This window comes from Podarcis vaucheri (assembly GCF_965113315.1).
Source record: "Podarcis vaucheri genome assembly, chromosome: 8".
NCBI lineage: Eukaryota > Metazoa > Chordata > Lepidosauria > Squamata > Lacertidae > Podarcis > Podarcis vaucheri.
Window position 1 is genome coordinate 16,610,034 of NC_138766.1, and position 22,445 is coordinate 16,632,478.

The following is a 22,445-nucleotide window of genomic DNA, read 5'->3' on the forward strand; positions in this document are numbered from 1 at the left end:
GATTGTGATTTGTTTAAGTTATGAAGCATCCTTGTGGAATTAGGCAGTGAGATTAAGGTTATAGATATACGAACAAATAAATCTATGTAAGTGAAATAGTAACAGATGAAAATGGGAGCTGAATATAAATATAAACAGGTGTATTCGATTAGAATTTATTTCCTTCATAGCTGAGTTGAATAAAGAGTAGTTAGGCATTGAACCAGGTTTTAGAATGCTTATAGGTGGGGATACTCTATAGCAAACTCGGCCCTCCAGATGTTTTGGGACTACAGCTCCCATCATCCCTGACCACTGGTCCTGTTAGCTAGGGATGATGGGAGTTGTAGTCCCAATACATCTGGAGGGCCGAGTTTGCCTATGCCTGCTCTTCACTTTGGGCTTTAGAAATGGAAGGAACTGAGTTCTGCATCAGGGCTGCTGTCAGGAGTGTGCCAGCAATAAATCACATGGAATAACTCCTTATTAGAAGAAACAAGGTCTGCTCAGAAATGCCAGGCCTAATGAGCCCAGCAACTCTTCTTGGTAGGTCTTACCCCAACGAGACAGTTGTGGAGACTGAAGGTCCCTGTCTACTCACAACAACCTAAGTCTCCTCCTCTCCTGGGTCCTTCCCAAGCAATCTGAGACTACAGTGGCATGCCTGCCTTTGCTTTTCCCACTTCAGACCTCTCCTGATCCTAGGAGATCAGGGGGAGGGAGCTTTTCGCAGCAGCAGGAGGAGACACCCTGACTTCTTCACCAGTCTGACTCATCTCTGCCTCTTGGCCTCCCTTCTCTCCTGCTTCCGCTTCTGATTCTGGACTTGTCTCTGCCACAGACTATCCCTGTGCACTAAAAGCTGTTACCTCTTCAGCATCAGACATGTCCTCCACCAAATTGTCTCCTTTTTCTCCCTTTGACTGCTCATTGTTGTAGCACCACCAATCCCCAGGCTCAGCCTTCTTCTCTTGGGTTCCTCAGCTGGTGCCACACCATTCCTTTCTGTCCAGCTAGTCCATGACAGCTTCCTTTTGTGGATTATGAAATTTATTTCTTGATTCGCCTATCCTGGGTAAGTCAGAGTATGACCATGCAAACACGCTGGCTCGTGCCCACTTTGCTACCTCCTGGGCTTTTTGGGTCAGCATGATGTGGTAACTAAGCCAAGGTATGTCTTAGACTTAGTATGTTGTCTGAAACTAGGATCATGGTTAAGGTCTTCCCTCCTTAATCTGTAGCCAAAGTTTGCCCATAAAGTTTGTGGTTAAGGAGGAGAGGCCAGGTTTGGACAACATGCTAAGCCAGACCTTGCCTTAGCTGGCATCCTGAACTGACCTAAAAACCCTGGGAGAAGCAAGCCCTCCACAGGACTAAGCCATGATTTGGATTAGTGTTGCATACAAGCAGCGACCAATTTGTATGGGGTTATATTTCAAGGTGGGACGCGGGTGGCGCTGTGGGTTAAACCACAGAGCCTAGGACTTGCTGATCCGAAGGTCGGCGGTTCAAATCCCCACGATGGGGTGAGCTTCCGTTGCTCAGTCCCCGCTCCTGCCAACCTAGCAGTTCGAAAGCACGTCAAAGTGCAAGTAGATAAATAGGTACCGCTCCGGCGGGAAGGTAAACGGTGTTTCCGTGCGCTGCTCTGGTTTGCCAGAAGTGGCTTAGTCATGCTGGCCACATGACCCGGAAGCTGTACACTGGCTCCCTCAGCCAATAAAGCAAGATGAGCGCCACAACCCCAGAGTCGGCCACGACTAGACCTAATGGTCAGGGGTCCCTTTACCTTACTATATTTCAAGGCACCACGTGCTTACGTGAAATCGTGGATAATTGGAACACCCATTGCAAACGCCTGCAAATACCTTGTTCTGACCCTTTTGGCGTTTCTTTTGTGACAATTTTGAGTCACATCTGGGTTTGGCATGAGGAGCATGTGTGTGGTCATGCACATATCAGACACACCTAAAACAACTGCTGCCTGTACAAACAAGGCCAAATAGACTCTCTCCCCACATCCCTTCCACAGAGATGTTAAGACTGTCCTACTTGACCCAGCTTTTGGTCACTAGACATAACTTATATGTAGCATCAGTTATAACTCATACTCCTGAATATGCAAATTTCCTAGGCTACACATTAAAGAACAAAGAGCTCATCGTATTTTTCTGGACAGGTTCAGCATGCAAAGTACAATTGTTTTTAAACTTCACTGAAATATTGTATATAAAGCAGTAGCTGGTTTCATTTAAATTATGTGCATTAATTGTTTTCAGTGTTAGTGTAGTTACCTAATCTAATGCCTTCTTAATTACAGTTTTGCAAATCTGTTTTTAAATGGGATCTGGGTTTCAAATCCCAATTTAGATTTCCTAAACAAATTAGACATTTTGAACTAATACAGTAATTTGCATACCATTCCCCTCTTATTTTGAGCTTAAATTGATCCAGCACTTTTTGTAACCTGCAACAAATTACTATACTAATGAAGCTAAATGAAGTCATGATGTTGCAGATAAATGGGTTTCCAATAAACCTCACCTACATTTTCTCCTCAAAGAGATCGCATTGTGTGCCGTTCCTCTCCCTTTCCTATCTATGCTTCTCTAGATCTAGAATTGGGGTATGTTTTCCTTAAATTCTAGGGGCCAGACTAGTATTATTTTTTTTTAATGCTTTCTCTTAAAATACAGAATTTACCACTTCTTCTTGTTGTTGTTCCTCTTGGCTTAGTCGTGTATCTAAGCCAGGAGGTTGGCAAAGTAAGCTTTGGTAGGAACACAACTACATATTCGATCTAGCCCCATGATTATAATGCTACCCATCTCCTGGATTTTCACCCCTCGTGCAAGGTACTGCTTCAGAAAGAGAGCTGGAGGCCGGGGTGATATCTGACTTGATCAGACATTTGTACTCTGAACCCCTCCGAGCTACTTTCTCACGTGTTGAAGAAAACGTGTGGATTCTTCTCTCAGCAAACAAACAGGTTGGGGCTGGGGCATTTGGGCAAAGAGTCCACCAAGTCAGCCGCGGCTGCTTTTCATGAAAAACCAAAGAGAAAACATTGCAGAACAGAACACACGTAGTGTTTCATGGGAAGAAAAATGTACAATTTTACTGAAGCTGTGCATTTGGTATCAGAGTGGCCGATGGATTATCCTAACACATTTATGTGGTTTTCTTTTTAAAAGTAGGCATGGAAGCCTAAAAAATGTTCTGAAAGAAAAAGAGTTTTGAGGGCAGAAAAGCTCTTTCCCCTTTAGAATGTCCTATTTGACGCAGACGGTAGCAGAGTTTTACCGATTGGGAGCCGCCCAGAGTGGATGGGGAAACCCAGCCAGATGGGCGGGGTATAAATAATAAATTACTATTATTATATTCTTATTATTTTACCAATATTAGGGATATTCCAGAATCTCCCATCTGTCCTTCCCTTGAAAGAACAGGCTGAGTGAGATCCTGAGTACAGTGGTACCTTGACTTACAGATGCTTCAGGTTCCAGACCCAGAAATAGTACCTCGGGTTAAGAACTTTACTTCAGGATGAGAACAGAAATTGCGTGGCGGCAGGAGGCCTCATTAGCTGAAGTGGTACCTCAGGTTAAGAACGGACCTCCAGAACAAATTAAGATCTTAACCCGAGGTACCACTGTATTGATAAAACATGATATGTTTGGTGACCATGAGACCAAGACTTGGTCTTTCTCTTTTGGCTGCAGTTGTATGCACACTTGAGAGTACACCCCATTGAACACAACAATGGAAGCATTCAAGTAATTAATGCATAGCACTGGGCTGCTACTGTGTTAAAAAGTAGTGTCTGATAAGGGTCAAAGGATCCAACGGGGTGGGGGGAATGGGGATTAGAAATTCCATGTAGGAAGGGCCGGTTCCTTGTCCCTTAGTACCTGCCAGATGCCATGTGCAGGGTTTCAGCCACAAGAATACAGGGGTAACTCTCGCTCTGAAAAGGCATATCCAAAGGAAAAGGAGGATGTGGTGTGATTTATGAAGGAAGGACATCCAGGAAGAGGAAAAGCACATGGAATATGTCGAGTTTCTTCTTCTTCTGGTCCTCTTGCTTGGAAGGATTAAAACCCTTCTTATTGATTATTTTGGCAGATTGCCATTATTTTGGCAGTGCCATTTTGCAGTGATTATTTTGGCAGTGCCATTTTGCTTTCAGTCTCCAGTTAAGTTGCACAGAAATGAACAAACAGGAACGATGCCTCCATTCGCGCTACCACATACCTATTTATAGAGATCCACTTCACACAAAAATGAACTGAATGGAGGTAACCTGTTTGGGGCAGCATAGTTCATGTTTCCATGATTAAAACACAGTATATTAGATTTATTCACGGCAGATCTTTGTGTTGCTTCTTTTCTATCTTGCTTTAGAAACATGATTGCAGAGATCAAACCCTTATTATGGAATATTGTGGTGTCTGCTGTTAGCAATTAAGGAAGATTTTCTAGATTCTGCAAGCGACAACGCCAATTATTATTATGCCCTTTTCATAAGTGCTACAATGCTGACGGACTTATAATGAAAGATCTTTGGGACGCACTGATAAGCTTTCACAGTTTCAGCGACTTTATTTAATCAGAGTTGGGAGACAGAGAGAGTAAGCAGCATGTGAACAAATGTCTCAGTAATTTTCCAGAAAACCATGCCTCTATGTTTCTGATTGATACTTTTACAGAATTACCATACCCACTATAGGTAATATTAATTAGAGCTGCTAACCCAAATATAGGCTTGCTGTGATACAGTGGGAAAAATAACCGATCTTTTGCCTGCACTGTTTTATGTATTTATTTATGCACGTAAATGCTCTACTCCCAACACCTCCAGAGTTGTGTAGAACATGACATTGCCATAAAATGATAAAATACTAAGCACAAATGAAAGAATAAGCAAAAGCTGAGCAGGAAAAAGCCAAAGCCACAGCAGCAAAATATTAAAACTGTAAAAAAGGGGGGAGGCATATAAGCAGTCTTCATTAACCCAGTTTGTACGATCGTATCTTGATTTAATAAGCTAGGATATGAATGGGAGTTGTGCTTTGCACACAGTCCCCATTTCCTTCAGCACACTTCAGTACTGCTGTTCCAGATTCCAGTCACCCCTTTCCAGTCATTGTCGTCCCCCCAGATTTCTGTCCTACTCCACAACAAGCAATCGGCTTTCCATGGCTTCTTTGCCTATCTGCCATTCTGAGAGCAAGAGCACACTGCCGCCGTGTCTCCTTCCATGGCTACTGAGCACGTTCTGTCTTCGGTGGGATTGCTTGTTGGTGCCTCCCTCATGGGTGGGCAAGTGGTTCCATCTGGGCTGCATAATGGCTCTCACAGCCTGAACACCAGAAGTAGAGGGTATGATTCTGTGGTTAGCTAGTTGTTTCTTCTTTGCGTATTTGATGTGCACCTGTATTCCATACGATGAAATTTGGCTTCCTCTAGGCCAGCCTTTCTCAACCTGTGGGTCTCCAGATGTTGTTGGACTACAACTCCCATCACCCCTAGTTAGCAAGGCCAGAGCTCAGGGATGATGGGAGTTGCAGCCCAACAACATCTGGCGACCCACAGGTTGAGAACCGCTGCTCTAGGCAGAGCCGTATTGTTCTTTTAACCCTGATGTTAAGGTATATTGTCACATTTGAACCTTTTTGCATTTTGTTATGTCTGTTTCTTGTTGGTTCCTCATCAGAGGTCAAGTGAATCTGCTGAAATCCCCTGGTGTTATATTTGCTGCTCCAAACATTCTGAACTGATGCTCCTGGTAACTTCACTTGTACTGAAACTAATTTCAATATGGCTCCTGCCTTAGGTTTTTGTTCTTTGCTGGTATTCCCCAGAACAACTTCTTCCTGTCTACCATGCAACACATAGCAGGAATAAATCTTTTCACCTAGAGACTGTTGTGGTGACCAGAAGCAATTTTATTGTTATTATTTTGTGGTTGCCAGCCTCCTCTATACCCTGGATCCAGCAAATGTTAAAATCTAATCCAGGGTGTCCCAAACTTGGGTCTCCAGCTGTTTATGGACTACAGTTCCAATCATCCCTGATCACTGATCCTGCTAGCTAGGAATGATGGGAATTGTAGTCCAAAAACAGATGGAGACCCAAGCTTGGGAAACCCTGATCTAATCAAGCCAGGCTCGTTTCCTGATGAGGTATGCAGTTGTTTGGGTGCTGGGCATTAAGAAAACAAAAGACAAAAGCCAGAGTTTGGGGGCTGTGATGTAAAGTAGAAATAAAGCACCTTTTGGGGTGTTAATGGTGCAAACCCTTCCAGCGTAGGTTCAGGTTCTATGCATGTGTGAATAAACCATATATCATAAAGACACTACAGTCCCTGCTGTGCCTCATTTCTGAAATGAAATGCAAACCCTGGGTAGGTGCCTGGAACTGCTGGAATCTCGCACCACTCAAAGATTGGATGCAACGTTATGTTGCCTCTTACCCCATTCCAATCCGACACAAAAAGCAAAGCAGGGTGTAACAATTGCAGCTAGGACTGCAAGTAAGGCCACCACCTCACATTTCTAGGCTAGCCATTTGTGGCACACTGAGGCTGCCTGAGAGTGGCTAACATCATTTCCTCATAGAACAAGCAAGCCTGCTCTTCTTCCAATCTTAAACAATCGCACTCTTGTCCCTGATCTTCCTGCATTTTGACAGTTTTGCCCTTGGGCTTGAGGGCTCTGGAAGCAGCATGGAGCAGTAAACTATTGGTGTTTTCAGATGGCAGATTCCTTGTTGGTGGGGAAAAGGAGAAGTTTTAACAAACTGTCTCATTACAGAGAGGCATCTTAGCGTTGGAAAAAGAAAGCCCCTCTATGAGGTTCCTTTTGTTTCTTTCCCAGTTCACCCTCTTTTTGGCAGGAGTAGGGCTGATAAGGCATGCCTTGGTCTATTTCACAGATGGAAATGTAAAGGTAAAGGGACCCCTGACCATTAGGTCCAGTTGCGGATGACTCTGGGGTTGCGGCGCTCTTCTCACTCTGTAGGCCGAGGGAGCTTGCATTTGTCCACAGACAGCTTCCGGGTCATGTGGGCAGCATGACTAAGCCACTTCTAGCGAACCAGAGCAATGCACAGAAATGCCGTTTACCTTCCCGCCGGAGCAGTACCTATTTATCTACTTGCACTTTGACGTGCTTTGGAACTGCTAGGTTGGCAGGAGCAGGGACCGAGCAACAGGAGCTCACCCTGTCATGGGGTTTCGAACCGCCAACCTTCTGATCGGCAAGCCCTAGGCTCTGTGGTTTAGACCACTGCGCCACCGACATCCCGAAAATAGGAGTAGTCGTGTGGATTTCTAACACTTTGTTTTCCCATTAAAAATCCATGCCTGAGCTCTGCTGCACACCTTGTATGATACCGAGGGCTTTTCTCTGTGTTTATTTACACTTCAATAGCAATTGCTACACCCCATTCTGAAACAGGACACGTTAGTAAATCATAACAGGATTTGCTTTTTTAAAAAGACAATAGCCTGAGGAATACTTTAATAATTATGAGAAGGTGGAAGGAAAATAATGCAATGGCATTTTGCGTGTCACGATTTGTGCTAGAATCAAGGTGCATTGGTCCCTATACTCGCAAAAATTAACATTGAGTCTTGAAGGGGAGTTGATGGAAATCTAAATAATTCTACAGCATGTGTTTTTACATATCAGTATGTATTTAAAGTGTGTTTTATTGTTTTTAAGAACAAGTACAAACAAAATAAAAAACCATAGAAAACTGCTGATTTGCCAGGGACGGGTCCATAAAATAGGTGCTATCCCTGGTAAGAAGGATAGTTGGAGCATGTGATGAAATGCTATTCACATTGTTGTTTGAAGCAGCAACTGCAGTTAAAAAGTTGGCTTGTTGTAGCTAAACTTGCCAGCAATGCAGTTTTTAGGATTAATCAACTCGGTCTTCAAGTGATTAACTGACGGGGGTCAATTTTAAATTTGCAGGCTGCTACTTAAAGCAAGTTTGTGTATTTGGGAGTGTGTTTTGGTCATAGAGCAGCCCTTTTCAAATTGCTCACTAACCAAAGATAATAAACACTTGTGGGGAGTGTGGCAGCAGATTCCCCCATGAGCTTCCCATTCACTAACACTGGAATTGGCTGTTTGCCGAAGTTGGCTCTTTCCAAATTGCCATTTTTTAAAATTTGTGTTTCTCATACTTAAAAAAAAAAAATTCAGAAGCACAAAAATTGAAAAGTGATGCTCTGTAACAGTGGTATATGTTCCTGCCCTTTCACTGCAGTGGTTAAAATGGTTGCATGGAACTACAAAGACTTTCAAGGCCTCTTAAGTTTCTAAATGGGGAAAATGCTAGAGCGAGTGACCTTGGAGCTTACTCAAAGACAGGTAACTGAGCATTAATGGAGGCAGTAGGCTTGCGGGCTGCTCAACCACTTACATACCTGGCTGTAATTCATTCTCAGGCAGTTAGGATGAGTAAGTGCCTTGGCTGGTACTTATCACAGGCAGTAAAAGGTGAAAGTGAGAAGGTGAATGCAATTTGTTTACCACTTGCAGTGTGAAATTATTCCTTTGCTTGCATAGGCATCTGCCACGTTGGGGAAGCAGTGCTAAGAAGAAATTGGACATTTCTTTTGAATAAGGTCATAATACTAGTCTTAACAGTGTTTTCTCCCCTCTTTCCCCTCATCTGTCATCTTTCTCTATGTTATCTTTTGTTCAGTATGTTTCTCAGTTGATCCTTTTATTTAGAGTTTCCTTGCAGGCAGTGGGAGAGATACTCACGAGCTGGAATCAGGCGTAGATATTGTTTTAAAATATCAAGTTGCTTTATAACTCTGCATGTGTGTAGGTCAGATCATGTTCTGGTTATATGTGTTATTTTAATCAGATCCTTGCCTCAAGTATGCTTTTGCATGTGGTTCACTCCCATCAGTACATGTCAGTCAATGTTTGGTTTAATTGCAAGAACGAACGCTGCTTTCTGTCTAAATAAAACTCTTGCCTGAAGATTGTTGGCTCTGCAGTATTGGAGCTGCATGGACGTGACACTTCTGTAACAGTGGCTAGGATATTGCTCCTTGTCTCCAGCTTTCTGATCTGCAAAGGTCATCCAAGCAAAGGTTGAGAGAGTGCGCCTGAAAGAGGTTGCCAAAGCCCAAGACCTCAAAATGTGGCACACATACTTTTGCATATTATGCATTCTGGATCTACTTGATGCATAATAGCATAACTATTACTCTAAGTTACAGTGTGCATATTAACTATTCATACTGCAGTACCAGCCGAGACAAGTGGGACTGTGCATCTGCTGCCTATCTCCATGGGGTCTGGGCCTCCTTCACCTCTTCAATCCTTAGTGATGGTGGGCAATCAGCAGTTATGTCCTTTCCCGGTTTCTGCTCAGTGCAGCAGTACAGCAAGCACTGACACAATAGATAATTGTGCCTTGATGAGAAGGAAAATAATTCAGACTAAAATCCAAAGCCACAGCTCTGCAGAGCTACTTCCAGAGCCGGGCCATTCCTGGTGGCAGAAGATGGAACAGGCAGATCAGGGCCAATCACCCAGGTCAGGTGTGACTGGCTATGAGAGCAACTCAAGGTCTTGTGGATCCCAGGCCAGATCCACTCCCTTCCTCCCTTGGGATGCCTCATTTGGGGGCAAGGATACCTGCCACCAGTGGACCTTCTGCCATCAGCAATGGGGAGCCCAGCAGAAAAAGACCTCCATGCAGTCCACCCCATCTGCCCCAAATGGGGAGTTTGAATTGCAGTCTAATCCGTTGATGGAACAAGTTAAAGTCTTTAAATATCTCGGCCTTATTTTTCAGTCAAGAGGGTAATGGGGAGCACATCAGAAATATGCAAAGGAAACAGTGTCTGAAAGCCAAAATTCTGACACGCTTTTTTTCCATACAAAAGGTGGCAATCACATGCCATCAGCACTTGAAGTGTTTAAAGCTAACACAGTTATTATATGGGGCTCAGATTTGGACAGGATTTACAGAAGCTGTTCAAGTTCCTAAGGCAAATAAATAAATAAATTCTGTTCCATCCTGTGTTCCAAATGCTTCATTGTGCTTGGAGGCTAATCTCCCCTCTGTTGAATTACAGATTTGGTGTAGGACATTTAATTCTTGCTGTCTGAGGGCTCTTCCTCGTTTCTGTTTGCCCTGTGTTTTCTTCCGTTTGCCCTGAGATTTCTAGGCACTCTGTAGAAAACCCAGTTGACATTTGTTCCAATTCAGTGGCAAGCAGCGGGTTTTCCTGGGGGGAGCGGTGGCACAAAAGGAAAAAACCTCTCAGGTCTGTGCCTGGAAATCACAGGAGAAATGGGAGTGTGGATGAGCCCCAAATACTTCTCATTTACTTGGCAATAAGTAAGATTCAATCACCTGTACACTAGTCACAAAAGCAGTTCTAGCAAGTTAGGGGGAACAATACCGTAAACCCATTTCCCTGATGTGCTCATTTTATGTATGATGGGAATGTTTAATCTGGGAGAGTATTCAAAATGTGATCCACCAATTGCAGTCTAAAGAACTACAGCCCAGCAAGAGGGAGAAAGTGTAGGATTGCAGCTGTGAAGGAAAGAGCTTCTATTTGCATTCTGGTCAGATTAGCACCCAGGTGTTATTTGTTTGTTTGTTTGTTTGTTTTGTTTTGTTTTTACATAACTTGGTCCCAACTTTGAGCTTGTTAGTTGTGCTTCAAGCTTCAGCTTTGGACAGCTGTGTGAAGAAAAAATAATAATAATATTATGACATTATCACAAACGCCTACATGAGAACACTACACTGTTAATCTTAATTATTAATTGACTTTAGTACTTAGTGAAGCATATCCATGATGCACAGTGCTAATTAACATCAGTGGAGTATTAACCAGAAAATCTGCTTCAGTGGGGGTGGAGGGTGGAGTTCCAGATTAAACCTCTCTGCACCTAAGCTTTGCTCCCCTAGTTATTTCAAATAGCTTCCCTCCGCCTGTCCCTCTCCAATTTACAGATTGATAGGGAGACTTGAACAAAATAACTATCTCCTCTACATGTTTCCATAATTTTTGCATCTTCCTCTTTAACACAGGGTGAATGTAAACAATTGTCATGGACCCCTTGGTTCCATAAGGTTCAGGTATGAGATGGCAGCCCCAGATAGATGGAGTAGGAAGGAAGATGGAGAAGATGGTGGGGCAAATAGAAGGCAGGCACTTGGGGATCGAGGATGCAGGTCCTTCACTTGGAACTAGAAATTAAGAGAGGTGAAAGCCCTCTCCTGTGGAGCACAGAGACCCATTAGCTGGACAGGGGGCTCTGACCAACCAGAGGATGGAGAAGTTGCACAAGAGAAGTTGGAGGGGCAGGACATGAGGAATGGCTAAGTGAGCTGGGCATGTTTAGCCTGGAGAAGAGGAGGTTAAGGGGTGATATGATAGCCATGTTCAAATATATAAAAGGATGTCACATAGAGGAGGGAGAAAGGTTGTTTTCTGCTGCTCCAGAGAAGCGGACACGGAGCAATGGATCCAAACTACAAGAAAGAAGATTCCACCTAAACATTAGGAAGAACTTCCTGACAGTAAGAGCTGTTTGACAGTGGAATTTGCTGCCAAGGAGTGTGGTGGAGTCTCCTACTTTGGAGGTCTTTAAGCAGAGGCTTGGCAACCATATGTCAGGAGTGCTCTGATGGTGTTTCCTGCTTGGCAGGGGGTTGGACTCGATGGCCCTTGTGGTCTCTTCCATCTCTATGATTCTATGATTCTATGACATAGTCTTGTTTCTGCATGCTCAGCATTGCCTTCAGAGGTGGGATCAGTTGCACTCACCAAAAAGGAGCCCTTAGGTTTTCACGTGCAGCAAACGTGTAGGGTGAGAGAGTGTCATGAGTGAGCCCTCCCTGCCTCAACTTTAAAAGCTTGATGACGGGCGAGTCAACTTTGGGGGGCATCTTTGTAGCAGCTTCCACTTGGTTAGGTATCTCTTGCCTTGCTCGTAACGCTGAAACCTTGACTGGGGCTCCTACCTATAGTTCGAAGCGCTAGCACCGAAGATGCTTTCAGCATTCCCTGCTTTTAGCTTTGCTCCTTTTGGGGGACTTTGGCTGCCTTTCCTTCTGCGATAGGAACCTGACAGCAACCTCTGTAGAAGTTTGCCCTTTTAACACTGCCTTTAAGTGCAGCAGTATAGAGTGTTTTGTCTCACTTCTTCTCAATAGTGGGCTTGTTTCATTTAGTGGATTCGTATCCTGCTTTCCCACTTAGGTCATCAAAGTGGCTTATAGTATTTTTAAAATGTTGTTAATCCGTTTTAAGCCATTCGCTCACAACAAAACAATACCCGCCCAGCCAGAGGAGGAAAAGCTGCCTGGACTTGTACCCATGGAGTGGTACCCATCTCTCTCCCCTAAAGTCTGCACCGTAATACAATTGGTGTGGTTTGTCTGGCAGTGGAGAGTCTTGAGTCTTGTTGTCTTCTTGAAAGTTTTCTCACATTGATAATGATGTCCGCATCAGTTTCCAGATATACACATGTTTTAAAAGACCACATTTTTCTGCCTAGTTCCACAGCAAGTGGGAATGATAGCATGTCTTGTAGATTGTCAACTCGCCAATTTCCTTGTAACTCCTGCAGATACCGAGTATTTATTGATACCTTTCTCCGGGCAATCTAGAAAGTGCTATAGCTGAATTATACAGTGTTGATACATAATTAATGTGAGCAGTTAGAAACTGGTGTTCCAGTCATTGTTCTGGGCAATAATTCAGATGACAGCTGTCACCATACACCATAAAATCAATTCGTAATTGCAGGTGGTGCCTCATGTCCCTGAAGGTGGCTTATTTTGTTCCCTCCAAGTGGTGGTGGGAGGAATTTCTCTTCCATTATCTGTCCAGCTGCTTTGATTGGCATTTCATCATCATCATCAAACCTTTTATTGGCATCACATACAAACATCCATAGCAAATCAATACAGACTTACCGCCTTCCCAGTGACACAAAACATTTGTCAAGTGAAAGAGGCATGTTGGGATACGCTACTCTCAGCCATCCTAACGAAAGATCATTTGATTGGAATTTTATTCTTCCCATGTCAAGAGCTTTTATTTCCCATAGTTTCTTTGAAAGCAAATAAAGCGGTCTAATGTGCACATGTGCTCTCTCCTTTCTAACTGCTATCTAAAAACTATTGATACCTTAAAACTCTCATTGACTACCAGCCACTGATTTTGAATTTAATTTGAACATTAATGTTGCAGATAAGAAGACAAGGAGGAATACAGTTACTGGTGGACCTATTGGACCATCGAATGACAGAAGTCCACCGTAGTGCCTGTGGAGCGCTGAGGAATTTGGTGTATGGGAAAGCCAACGACGACAACAAAATTGCTTTGAAAAACTGTGGGGGTATTCCAGCACTAGTACGATTACTGCGCAAGACTACAGATTTGGAAATCAGAGAACTAGTCACAGGTTTGACTATCTTTTCATTTATTGTGTTGTATGCTAAGGATTAGCAGTGCGCTTCTGAATTTGCTTAGCTGAGGAAGACATTTCAATGAGGTTAAGCGGACCCAAGTTTCCTGGTGGATTGTGGCGAAGTTATTTTAAGAATGTACTTGTAAGAAATGACTAAGGGCAGTCTTGTGCTTGCAAACATGTATATCATATACATATATTCATTAGGAAGCCAGGTTTCTTGTCAGGTATAATTTCAGTGGCAGATACAGGACAGGTACTGGGCAATGTGTGGAAAAGCAAGTGGTACAATGGTGCGTTGTTTCGGCCGCAATTTTTTTCCCATGCTCCTGCTGTTTCTAATGAGTTACTGAATTGAAAACTATAGGCCGGCTGGGTGGGGCAGAATTAAACTCCCTCCAAACATGTAATGTGGTGGTTGGGTTTGTTTGTTTTTTAACATTCTATTTTAAGACTTTCAGGACCCTTTTTTGAACGATTTAAGCCTCTTTTAAGACCTCTGTCCCAAGGAAATAATCATGAGTTGCTCACATTTTTCCCTCACTGCAGGCTATGTGACTCATGGTTATGGATTCTAAATGCAGAATTTTAAACATACGTACATTGAATTCCATGTCTTAATCATCTGGCCTTTCATCTCGTACCTGTTGGGCAGAATTAATTAGATTCTTCTTGTCGTAAGGATGCTGTGCCTACATGGTGTTCAGGAGCTGGTTCCTAATGAGCGACAGAATTACAGGCAGACCCAGTAAAGTGAAAACTGGTAGTTCATTGTCAATGTACTGCTTCAGTGCTTGGTTGTGTTATCTGCCCCCTGCCTTCAGGGAGTAATATGCAAGCTTACTATGAACAAATGAGGAGCAAGCTGCTAATCATCTTAATCAACTACATCCAACTTGCACAGTGGATATCTGCTTATTTGAGAGATGAGTTCCCTTTACCCTTTTTCCTTTTTTAAAAAGGGGCATTTTTATGTTCTTCCCTCTCAGTATATGTTGTATTCTTGAAACATACTGAACTAATGCAGGAAAAAATCCCAGCTAATAAGGTTTTAAACTAGTTGCTTTTAAATTGTATTATGCTTTCGTTGACATTCTTTCCGCAAATAGTTTATAGAGCTCAGGTTACCCATTTCCTTTCCAGCCCACAAAACTTTGATTTTTCTGTGAATTTACATGTCTAAGCAAGGTTATGGCAATTACACCAGCATTAAAAGGTTTCTAATTAACATAAACAAGCATGAAGACTATTCGGCTCAGAATAATTAGTGCTGATAGAAAGCACATCTGAGACGTGGAGCATCGGGCCTCTCCTGACAAACCTGTAGCCAGGTGGCCTTTGTCCAGCGTTTCCCCTTGCTTAGATCAAAGAGTGAGGGGAGTGGCAAATTGAATAACCCAGGCAGAGGCTACCAGAGAAAATGGCAAAAGCAGCAATGGATGACTGAGACTTGTCACTCCTCTTAATGTCATGAATGAATGAATGAATCTTTATTTGCCTCAGCCATCGGCCACAGCAATAAAACAACAATACGATATGCAAAGAATAGAAATAAAAAGTCAATTGTGCAAAATACATTTTAGGGTTTTGAATGTTATGAGATTAAAGAAGCCAGTTTGAAATCCACTTTCTGTGAGCTTTCATCCACCTTGATTTACCGATAGTGAGAAATAGTTCCTGTTCATCTGGCTGCCAGCGTTAAGGCCTGTAACAGTTTAATATTCTATTGACATCTGAGTTGTAAGAAAATGCCTTACGCCAAGACAGACTATTGGTCTTTCTAGCTCAGTGATCGGCTATCTCTCTCTAGGTCTCTGTCTTCCCACCCCGACCTGGCCACAGTGATCCATGCGACAGTCACCTCCAGGCTTGACTACTGTAATTCGCTCTACACGGGGCAGCCCTTGAAGCTGTCCCAGAAACGGTGTCCCAGCCGGTGCAGAATGCTGCAGCGAGGTTCCTCACGGGGTCTCTGCCATGGGAGCATATTCACCCAGTGCTTTTCCAGCTGCACTGGCTCCTGGTGGAGTACAGGGTCAGATTTAAGGTGCTGGTTTTGACCTTTAAAGCCCTTCACGGTCTAGGACCCTCATGCCTACAGGACCGCCTCTCTCGATATGCCCCACGGAGAGCTTCAAGGTCCATAAATAGCAACACCCTAGAGGTCCCGGGCCCTAAGGAAGTTAGATTAGCCTCAACCAGAGCCAGGGCCTTTTCAACACTGGCTCCAGCCTGGTGGAACGCTCTGCCTCATGAAAGCAGGGCCCTGCAGGATCTGATTTCTTTCCGCAGGGCCTGTAAGACAGAGTTGTTCCGCCTGGCCTTTGGCTTGGAGCCAATTTGATTCCCTCCCCCTCTTTTCTTTTTCCTTTCTCCTCCTGTGATGAGGCTGCATTTTAATATTTTAATGTTTCAATATTTTAATGTTGTATTTTAACCTTGCTTTTAAGTTGTATTCATTCAACTTGTTTTTATTATTGCTTGTTAGCCGCCCTGAGCCTAGACTTGGCTGGGGAGGGTGGGGTATAAATAAAAATTATTATTATTATTATTATTATTATTATTATTATTATTATTATTAGGATTTACAGACTGGTTTTCTCCCAACCCTAGGTGGAGATGCCACAGACTGAACCTAGTATCTAGGTGCTATTCTGCTAAACTACAGCCCTTCTCTTGCTTTGTTGAAAATTTTAAACAGGATCCTCATTTTGCATTGAACAAGCGCAGAAGGACCAATGTCTGACCGCACCAACTGACATACTCCCAAGTGAGCCTGGGCGCAAATGGCCCTTCTGCCCCAACTGTGAAAGCCAACAATATACTTGGGTACACCCCATTGCACAATACTTCATCTGCTCCCTTCTATTACTTGTGTCTTGGCTCGTAAACTGCTGAAGGGCATAAGCCTGACAAAGACTTCGTTGCTATTTACACTTGAGAATAGTTTGGTCCATGGTTTAGTTAGCCCGATAATAGGCTAGATCGGTATTTCCCAACCTTGGGATCCCCAGCTGTTTTCGGACTACAATTCCCGTCATCCCTGACTAGCTAGGAATGATGGGAGTTGTAGTCCCAAAACAGCTGGAGACCTAAGGCTGGAAAACACTGGTAGAGACTGGCCATTTTCCAGCTCCCTGATCCTAGCATATCTGACATGTTTGGGAAGACCACCACCCATTAGCTTATATGGAAAGGTTTGCACACAGATGTCATTGATGGAGGCAGTGGGAAGGGGTGGGGCGCCACACAAACACAAATCCCACGTGTGCTTTATAGCCACACTTGTGATTTGAGAGCCACTGGTTTAGGAAGCCTCAATAAAGAACAGCATGTTTAGAGAAACTTTTAATGTTTAATAGATTACTGTATTTTAATATTCTGTTGGGAGCAGCCCAAAGTGGCTGGGGAAACCCAGCCAGATGGGCGGGGTATAAATAATAAATTATTATTACCATTATTATTATTATTATTATTATTATTATTATTATTATTAGTGTTTATTCCATTTGTAGAATGGAACTCAAGAAAATGTAGTTTGCCTTTCCCTCACAACAACCTGAAGCTGAGAGACAGCTGTGGGCTAGTATATCACTCAATGAGTCTCTTGGCTACTCATTTAGGTCTTTCCTAAATAGGTCAAGTATTTTGCAATCACTTGGTTAAGTTCTTGCAAAAGCTCAAACCTTGTTCAATCACTCACAAAAGATCTGGCAGGGTTCACTGGTTTATACCTGCTCTCCCAAGGGGAAAGAAAGCTTACCTTTGGCAGGTAAGCTTTATTCTTCCTGCAGGTGGACTGGTCCAAGCAGCCCTACTGGGAAAATTACACTATTTGTGTTCGTTTCTACTAGGGAAATTGCCTTCTGACACTTAGCTTATGTTAATACCCTTACTTGATTTCTGACTCCATATCTACTCATTACATGCAGAGACATCTTACATTTGGAGCAGAGACTGGCTTCTTCTCTGTTCCAAACTTTTCCCTTCCAGGTTGCTGTTTCCCTTGCAGAGTTTTCCAAATGCAACTTCGACAGGGAGCTGTAAATCGGATATAGGGGGTGAGGGAGGGCAGCAGTTTTGTGTGTAATTTGTTAGCATTTCTCAAAATAATAATAATAATAATAATAATAATAATAATAATAATAATAATAAATTTTAAAATGTGTTATTTTGTTAGAGTAAAATGTGACTTACATTTTTATTTTAACACCCAAGAAGATTGGAAGAAAACCCACACAGAGCAGTGACTCTCGCAGACGTTAAGCGGGTAACCTCCTCTGGGGAAAAGCAATTCCAGCATATTGCTGCGTTCTCTGTGACTGAATCTTCAGTTGCTCCTGTTGCAGACATTCTGCAGAGCTGCCTGCCTCACAGGAGGCACACAGAATCTTACTGGGATTAATCAATGTTGTTGCTTTTTCCTACCAGCAAATCACAGTCCTGTGTCAGCATCCAATCTGAAAGAGAATGTTCTGCCCACGCTATCTTGCAGGCAGTTTCACTCTGTAACATATCGGAACCCACTAGGGGGAAAAGTGCTCAGAGCTAGCTTTAAAACTCCTTTGTGGAGAATAAAACCCAAACAGGGAAAGAAGGGAGGTCACCATATAATGGTTGTGCTGTCGAGGTAGAGCTCCTACTATTGTTGAGGAACATGATTTAGGGGTACAATGCTTTCTGCATCTGAAATTTAAAATTAAGAAGTCATTGTTTACAAGATGGTTGAAACTTTGTTTTTTTAAGAAAGGGGGAAATGACAGCATCTATCCTCTTCAAACAAGGCATGCTGATTGCTAATAATCATTGCCTGTGGGGGCATGGGGGGGGGGGAGAGGAGAGAACAAGCTCCGAGAAATCTAGAGTGACTTCAGTTTGTGAATCAAGTGGTTTTTCTTGCTGTTTCTCATTCCTCATTTGCTTCAGCTTCAACACTTCCCTTGCCACAAACTGGAATAAAATGCACAGCATTTTAAATAGCATAGGATTTTGCATGCTGACATAGCATGTTGTATTTGCATTCCTATGCATAACTGACTAGCAAAAATCACAAGATGTAGATAACTAGTGCACAATTAGATAGAAGGCGAGGCTAGGAATATTCACCATTATTTTCTAGTTCTGTGTGTACAATAGATAGATAGACAGAGATATAGATAGATAGATGATAGATAGATGATAGATAGATAGATGATAGATAGATAGATAGATAGATAGATAGATAGATAGATAGATAGATATAGATGATAGATAGATAGGTAGATGATAGGGATATTTTGGTGAGTCTAGAGAAGCAATCAGTGATGTGCGGTTTGCCAACTCCTTTACTTTTTTGAGAAGCACACTATAGAGCAGGCATGGCCAAACTTGGCCCTCCAGCTATTTTGGGACTACAATTCCCATCATCCCTGATCACTGGTCCTGTTAGCTGGGGTTCATGGGAGTTGTAGTCCCAAAACAGCTGGAGGGCCAAGTTTGGCCATGCCTGCTATAGAGGAAAGGGAATGGGCATCATCTTTCTCTCATGAGCTACTACTATGTTCTAAATTTAAATACGAGACACAGCTAGTAGTACTTCTTGTCACATAACAAGGAAACTGCCACTGCTTTTAACTGTGAGATATTGTAAATGAGCATGGCAGAAGAAAATGTTGCCTTGGAAAGTTTTCCCTCTTCATTTCTCTGCTTTCTCAGTGAAAAATTCAGGACTACCTATGCATCTTCTGAGATGTCAGGGGGAAACCAAATGTGAAAGTATTGCCCCCCCATGCCCATTTCTTTCACATCTTCCAACCAAAATCCGTTGAATTGGGAGCCATAGGAAAATACAAATCCCATGAGACCCAGTAGGAATGATAAAGCATTTCTCCATTTACGATGGAGCAGAGACCTTCAAAAGCTCTCTTGGCCCCATCAGTGAGCCATCTCCTTCAAATCTCCTCAAGGGGTGGGGAAACTGGCAGGGAGCAATAAGAGCAAGACCACGTTAGGACTAAGGCCTGAGTTCGAAGAGACTTGGGCCCAGTTCATAACTGGGGGCAGGGAGACTGAATTTGCCAAATTCCTAGTTCTGAGTTCATTTGTATTAATTGCAAATGAGGCTGAAATTTCTGCACACTGCTACAGCTGCATTTCTTTATCCAAACCGATTGTTCATTCAGTTAAAACTCTCAGAATGAAAAGAAAGGTCACCAGGGTGGGGGTGGGGAATATAAAAGGCAGCATATTCCTCAAGGAGGGTATTTGTGCAGTTAAGATGATGTAATGTTTTCATCAGTCCCATTTGCCGAGTGCCTTTTCGTAAAGTATTTTGACATTTAGTGTAGGATGGTTATTCAGACTTGCTTAAACAGAATTATGGTTGAATGGAGGGTATCTCCTATGCCGGATTTTTAATCACTTAATCAACTTAATAAGTTTCTGCAAAAGTGCCCTTGACATTAGCTTAGTTACTGAAGTGCATAAACACAGATGTGTAATTTTTACTGCGACATCAACAGTGGCACAGCTATTTATAGTAGCCTCGAACTTTTAAGGCCTAAAGGCTATCATACGGAATGAACACAGTGTGTAAGAGGAATTGTTTTAAATTCTGATAGCTCCATTAGATGTTTCATTACTTGTTCGTAAGCACCGGCAGCGTGTAAGCAACTACGATGCCGTCGGTGATCAGAAAACACGATCCGACTACGGCACGGGAGGCTGCAGCGGCAAATCGGGCAGATGAGCTCACACAAATCCTTAGGGTGGAGGTACCACAATATGCTCTGTTACTGCTTTCATAGACATTATTTAAGTGGCAAAATTACGATCATTATGGTGAGCAAGGTGTTTTGGAAGGAGAGCCTATTTATTGCAGCAGACCAACCTGAGTAGTGTATATACGAGAGAAAGAGAACATTGTCTTGTTGGGGGAGAATGGGCCACCTTGCATCAGGAGTGGCGGAAAGGCTCACCACTACCACATAGTGCTGCGTTTAAGTGCAGCATGTTATTTTCCTCCCTAGATAGTATTCACTTATATGAGGAAAAAATAAGTCGGAAGAGCATGGCTGGGAATGGGGGCTTAAGCTGCCCTTGGTGAATGCAGGACCTGGTTTCAGGGACACGTTCTGCATGAAGAAAAGGATCTTTGTATTTTAGCTCTCAGTACACACATGTGCTGAGCACATGTTCTGCATTCAAAATCATCTCCAGGTTAAAAGCTGGGAAAGAATACTGTGTCAGAAACCCTTAAGAACCCCCACCAATCCGAATAGACAATACAAGCCTGGATAGACCATTGATCTGACTTCATATAAGGCATCTCTGTATATTTCTGCGTGGAAGGTGAATCTGTAGTCACCTATAGAAAAGCTGGATTCAAGTAAACTGTATTTAAAGATACAGGACTTCTGTTAAGTCCGTATTCATGACCAAGCTTCTATTAGAATTTATCTAGACAAATTGTAAATTTTTAAAGTTCACCTTTGTATATTTAAGAATGCAAAACACCTCCCTGTAAACAAATTTCCATGCTGAAACCTTGAGATAAACATGTATGTTGGTTTGTTGGTTTGTTTGCTTGCTTCCTTGTGGCTTTTTTTAAAAGCAAACTTTCAGCATTATTATAGCACACAATTTTGTAGTTGAATATGAGGAACATATTCTTATGAGCTCCTTGCTTATCGTGTGTATGTATTTGGCATTGGCAACTGAATAGTAAATTCGCCCGAACTCTCTTCCAAAGATAAACAGATACAGAGAGCTGGAACTGACATTTTAAATTTGGATTTCTGTTTCTGAGGGTGTGCATGGTTTTTTCCCCTGCCTAGGGTTGTGTGTGATCTTAATTCTTTGAGAAAGGGCGACCTCCATCATTTCTGTGAAAGGATGACATCAGCAGAATTACTCCAGAGGGAGTCTTTCTTGCTTAAGTCTCCCTCAGCTGGTGATCCTAAATGCAACTGTTTGACAATAACCTGTAGCAAAATACATTTCACAGCCTTGCCCGAATCTTCTAAGTGTGAAATATATTCTTTAAGTGTTCTTTTATCATTATTGTTATTCCCTGTTTTACATGTGATGACGTGAGATCGCAGAATTTATAGTTCTAAGGCACCTTGAACACTCCCTGGGTGTAAAGGCAGCAAAAGAATGAATTGAATTAAAATTAATTAATTTGGCCACAAAAGTAGTTGGCAAAAGGAATAGCAAAAGCAGTGTACGCAGGATTTTGGGTCTGATGTGGCCTGTTCTGGACCTTCCCATAGCAGAGGCCACCCCTGCAAAAAAATATCTGCACTAGCCTGTGCCGTCAAGAAGCTCTGTGTCCTCTGCTTGTTCAAGTTATTGTAGCACCTGCACATTTTCCATTACAGTGGTGCCCCGCAAGACAAATGCCTCGCAAGACGGAAAACTCGCTAGACGAAAGAGTTTTCCGTTTTGGAGGTGCTTCGCAAAACGAATTTCCTATGGGCTTGCTTCACAAGACGAAAATGTCTTGCAAGTTCCTGCGGGTTCCCCCCTTTTTTCTAAGCCGCTAAGCCGCTTATCCGATAAGCCGCTAAAAGCCGCTAATAGCACTAATCCGTCAATGGGCTTGCTTCACAAGACGAAAAAACCGCTAGATGAAGAGAATCACAGAACGGATTCTTTTCGTCTTGCGAGGCACCACTGTACTTGAGCCTCCTCAAACAGTATACAGCGCAGTACCCTTGCCTGAATGGGAGACCGCTGGCTGCACTCCCCTCAGTTTCTGTGGCAGAAGAATAGGTCATTGAATACAACAAGCTACATTCTAATGATGATTCTGGGGTGTTTTTTTTATAGCCACAGTACATTAATGGAACCTCCGCTGTTCCTGGTGGGTGGGGAGCAAACAGCAGGGGTGGACCTGCTTGTGGGCTTTCTGGAAACATCTGGTTCCTTTTATGTTCATAGGATGATTGTGTTGATTTACTTGTGTGTGGTAGCATTTCTTTCTGTTAAGTAATGCCAACAATTGTTTAT

The 22,445-nt window shown here is 42.9% G+C and overlaps 1 protein-coding gene across 7 annotated transcripts in view; it reads left to right on the forward strand.

The window, feature by feature from the left end:
* CTNND2 (catenin delta 2) overlaps positions 1–22,445 on the forward strand; it is a 529,021-nt gene that overhangs the window by 409,238 nt on the left and 97,338 nt on the right. For all 7 annotated transcript variants that reach the window (XM_082234188.1, XM_082234191.1, XM_082234190.1 and 4 more), the window contains one exon: positions 13,235–13,448. In XM_082234188.1, coding sequence (XP_082090314.1) covers positions 13,235–13,448 — 214 coding nt within the window. The remainder of the gene's footprint in view (positions 1–13,234; positions 13,449–22,445) is intronic.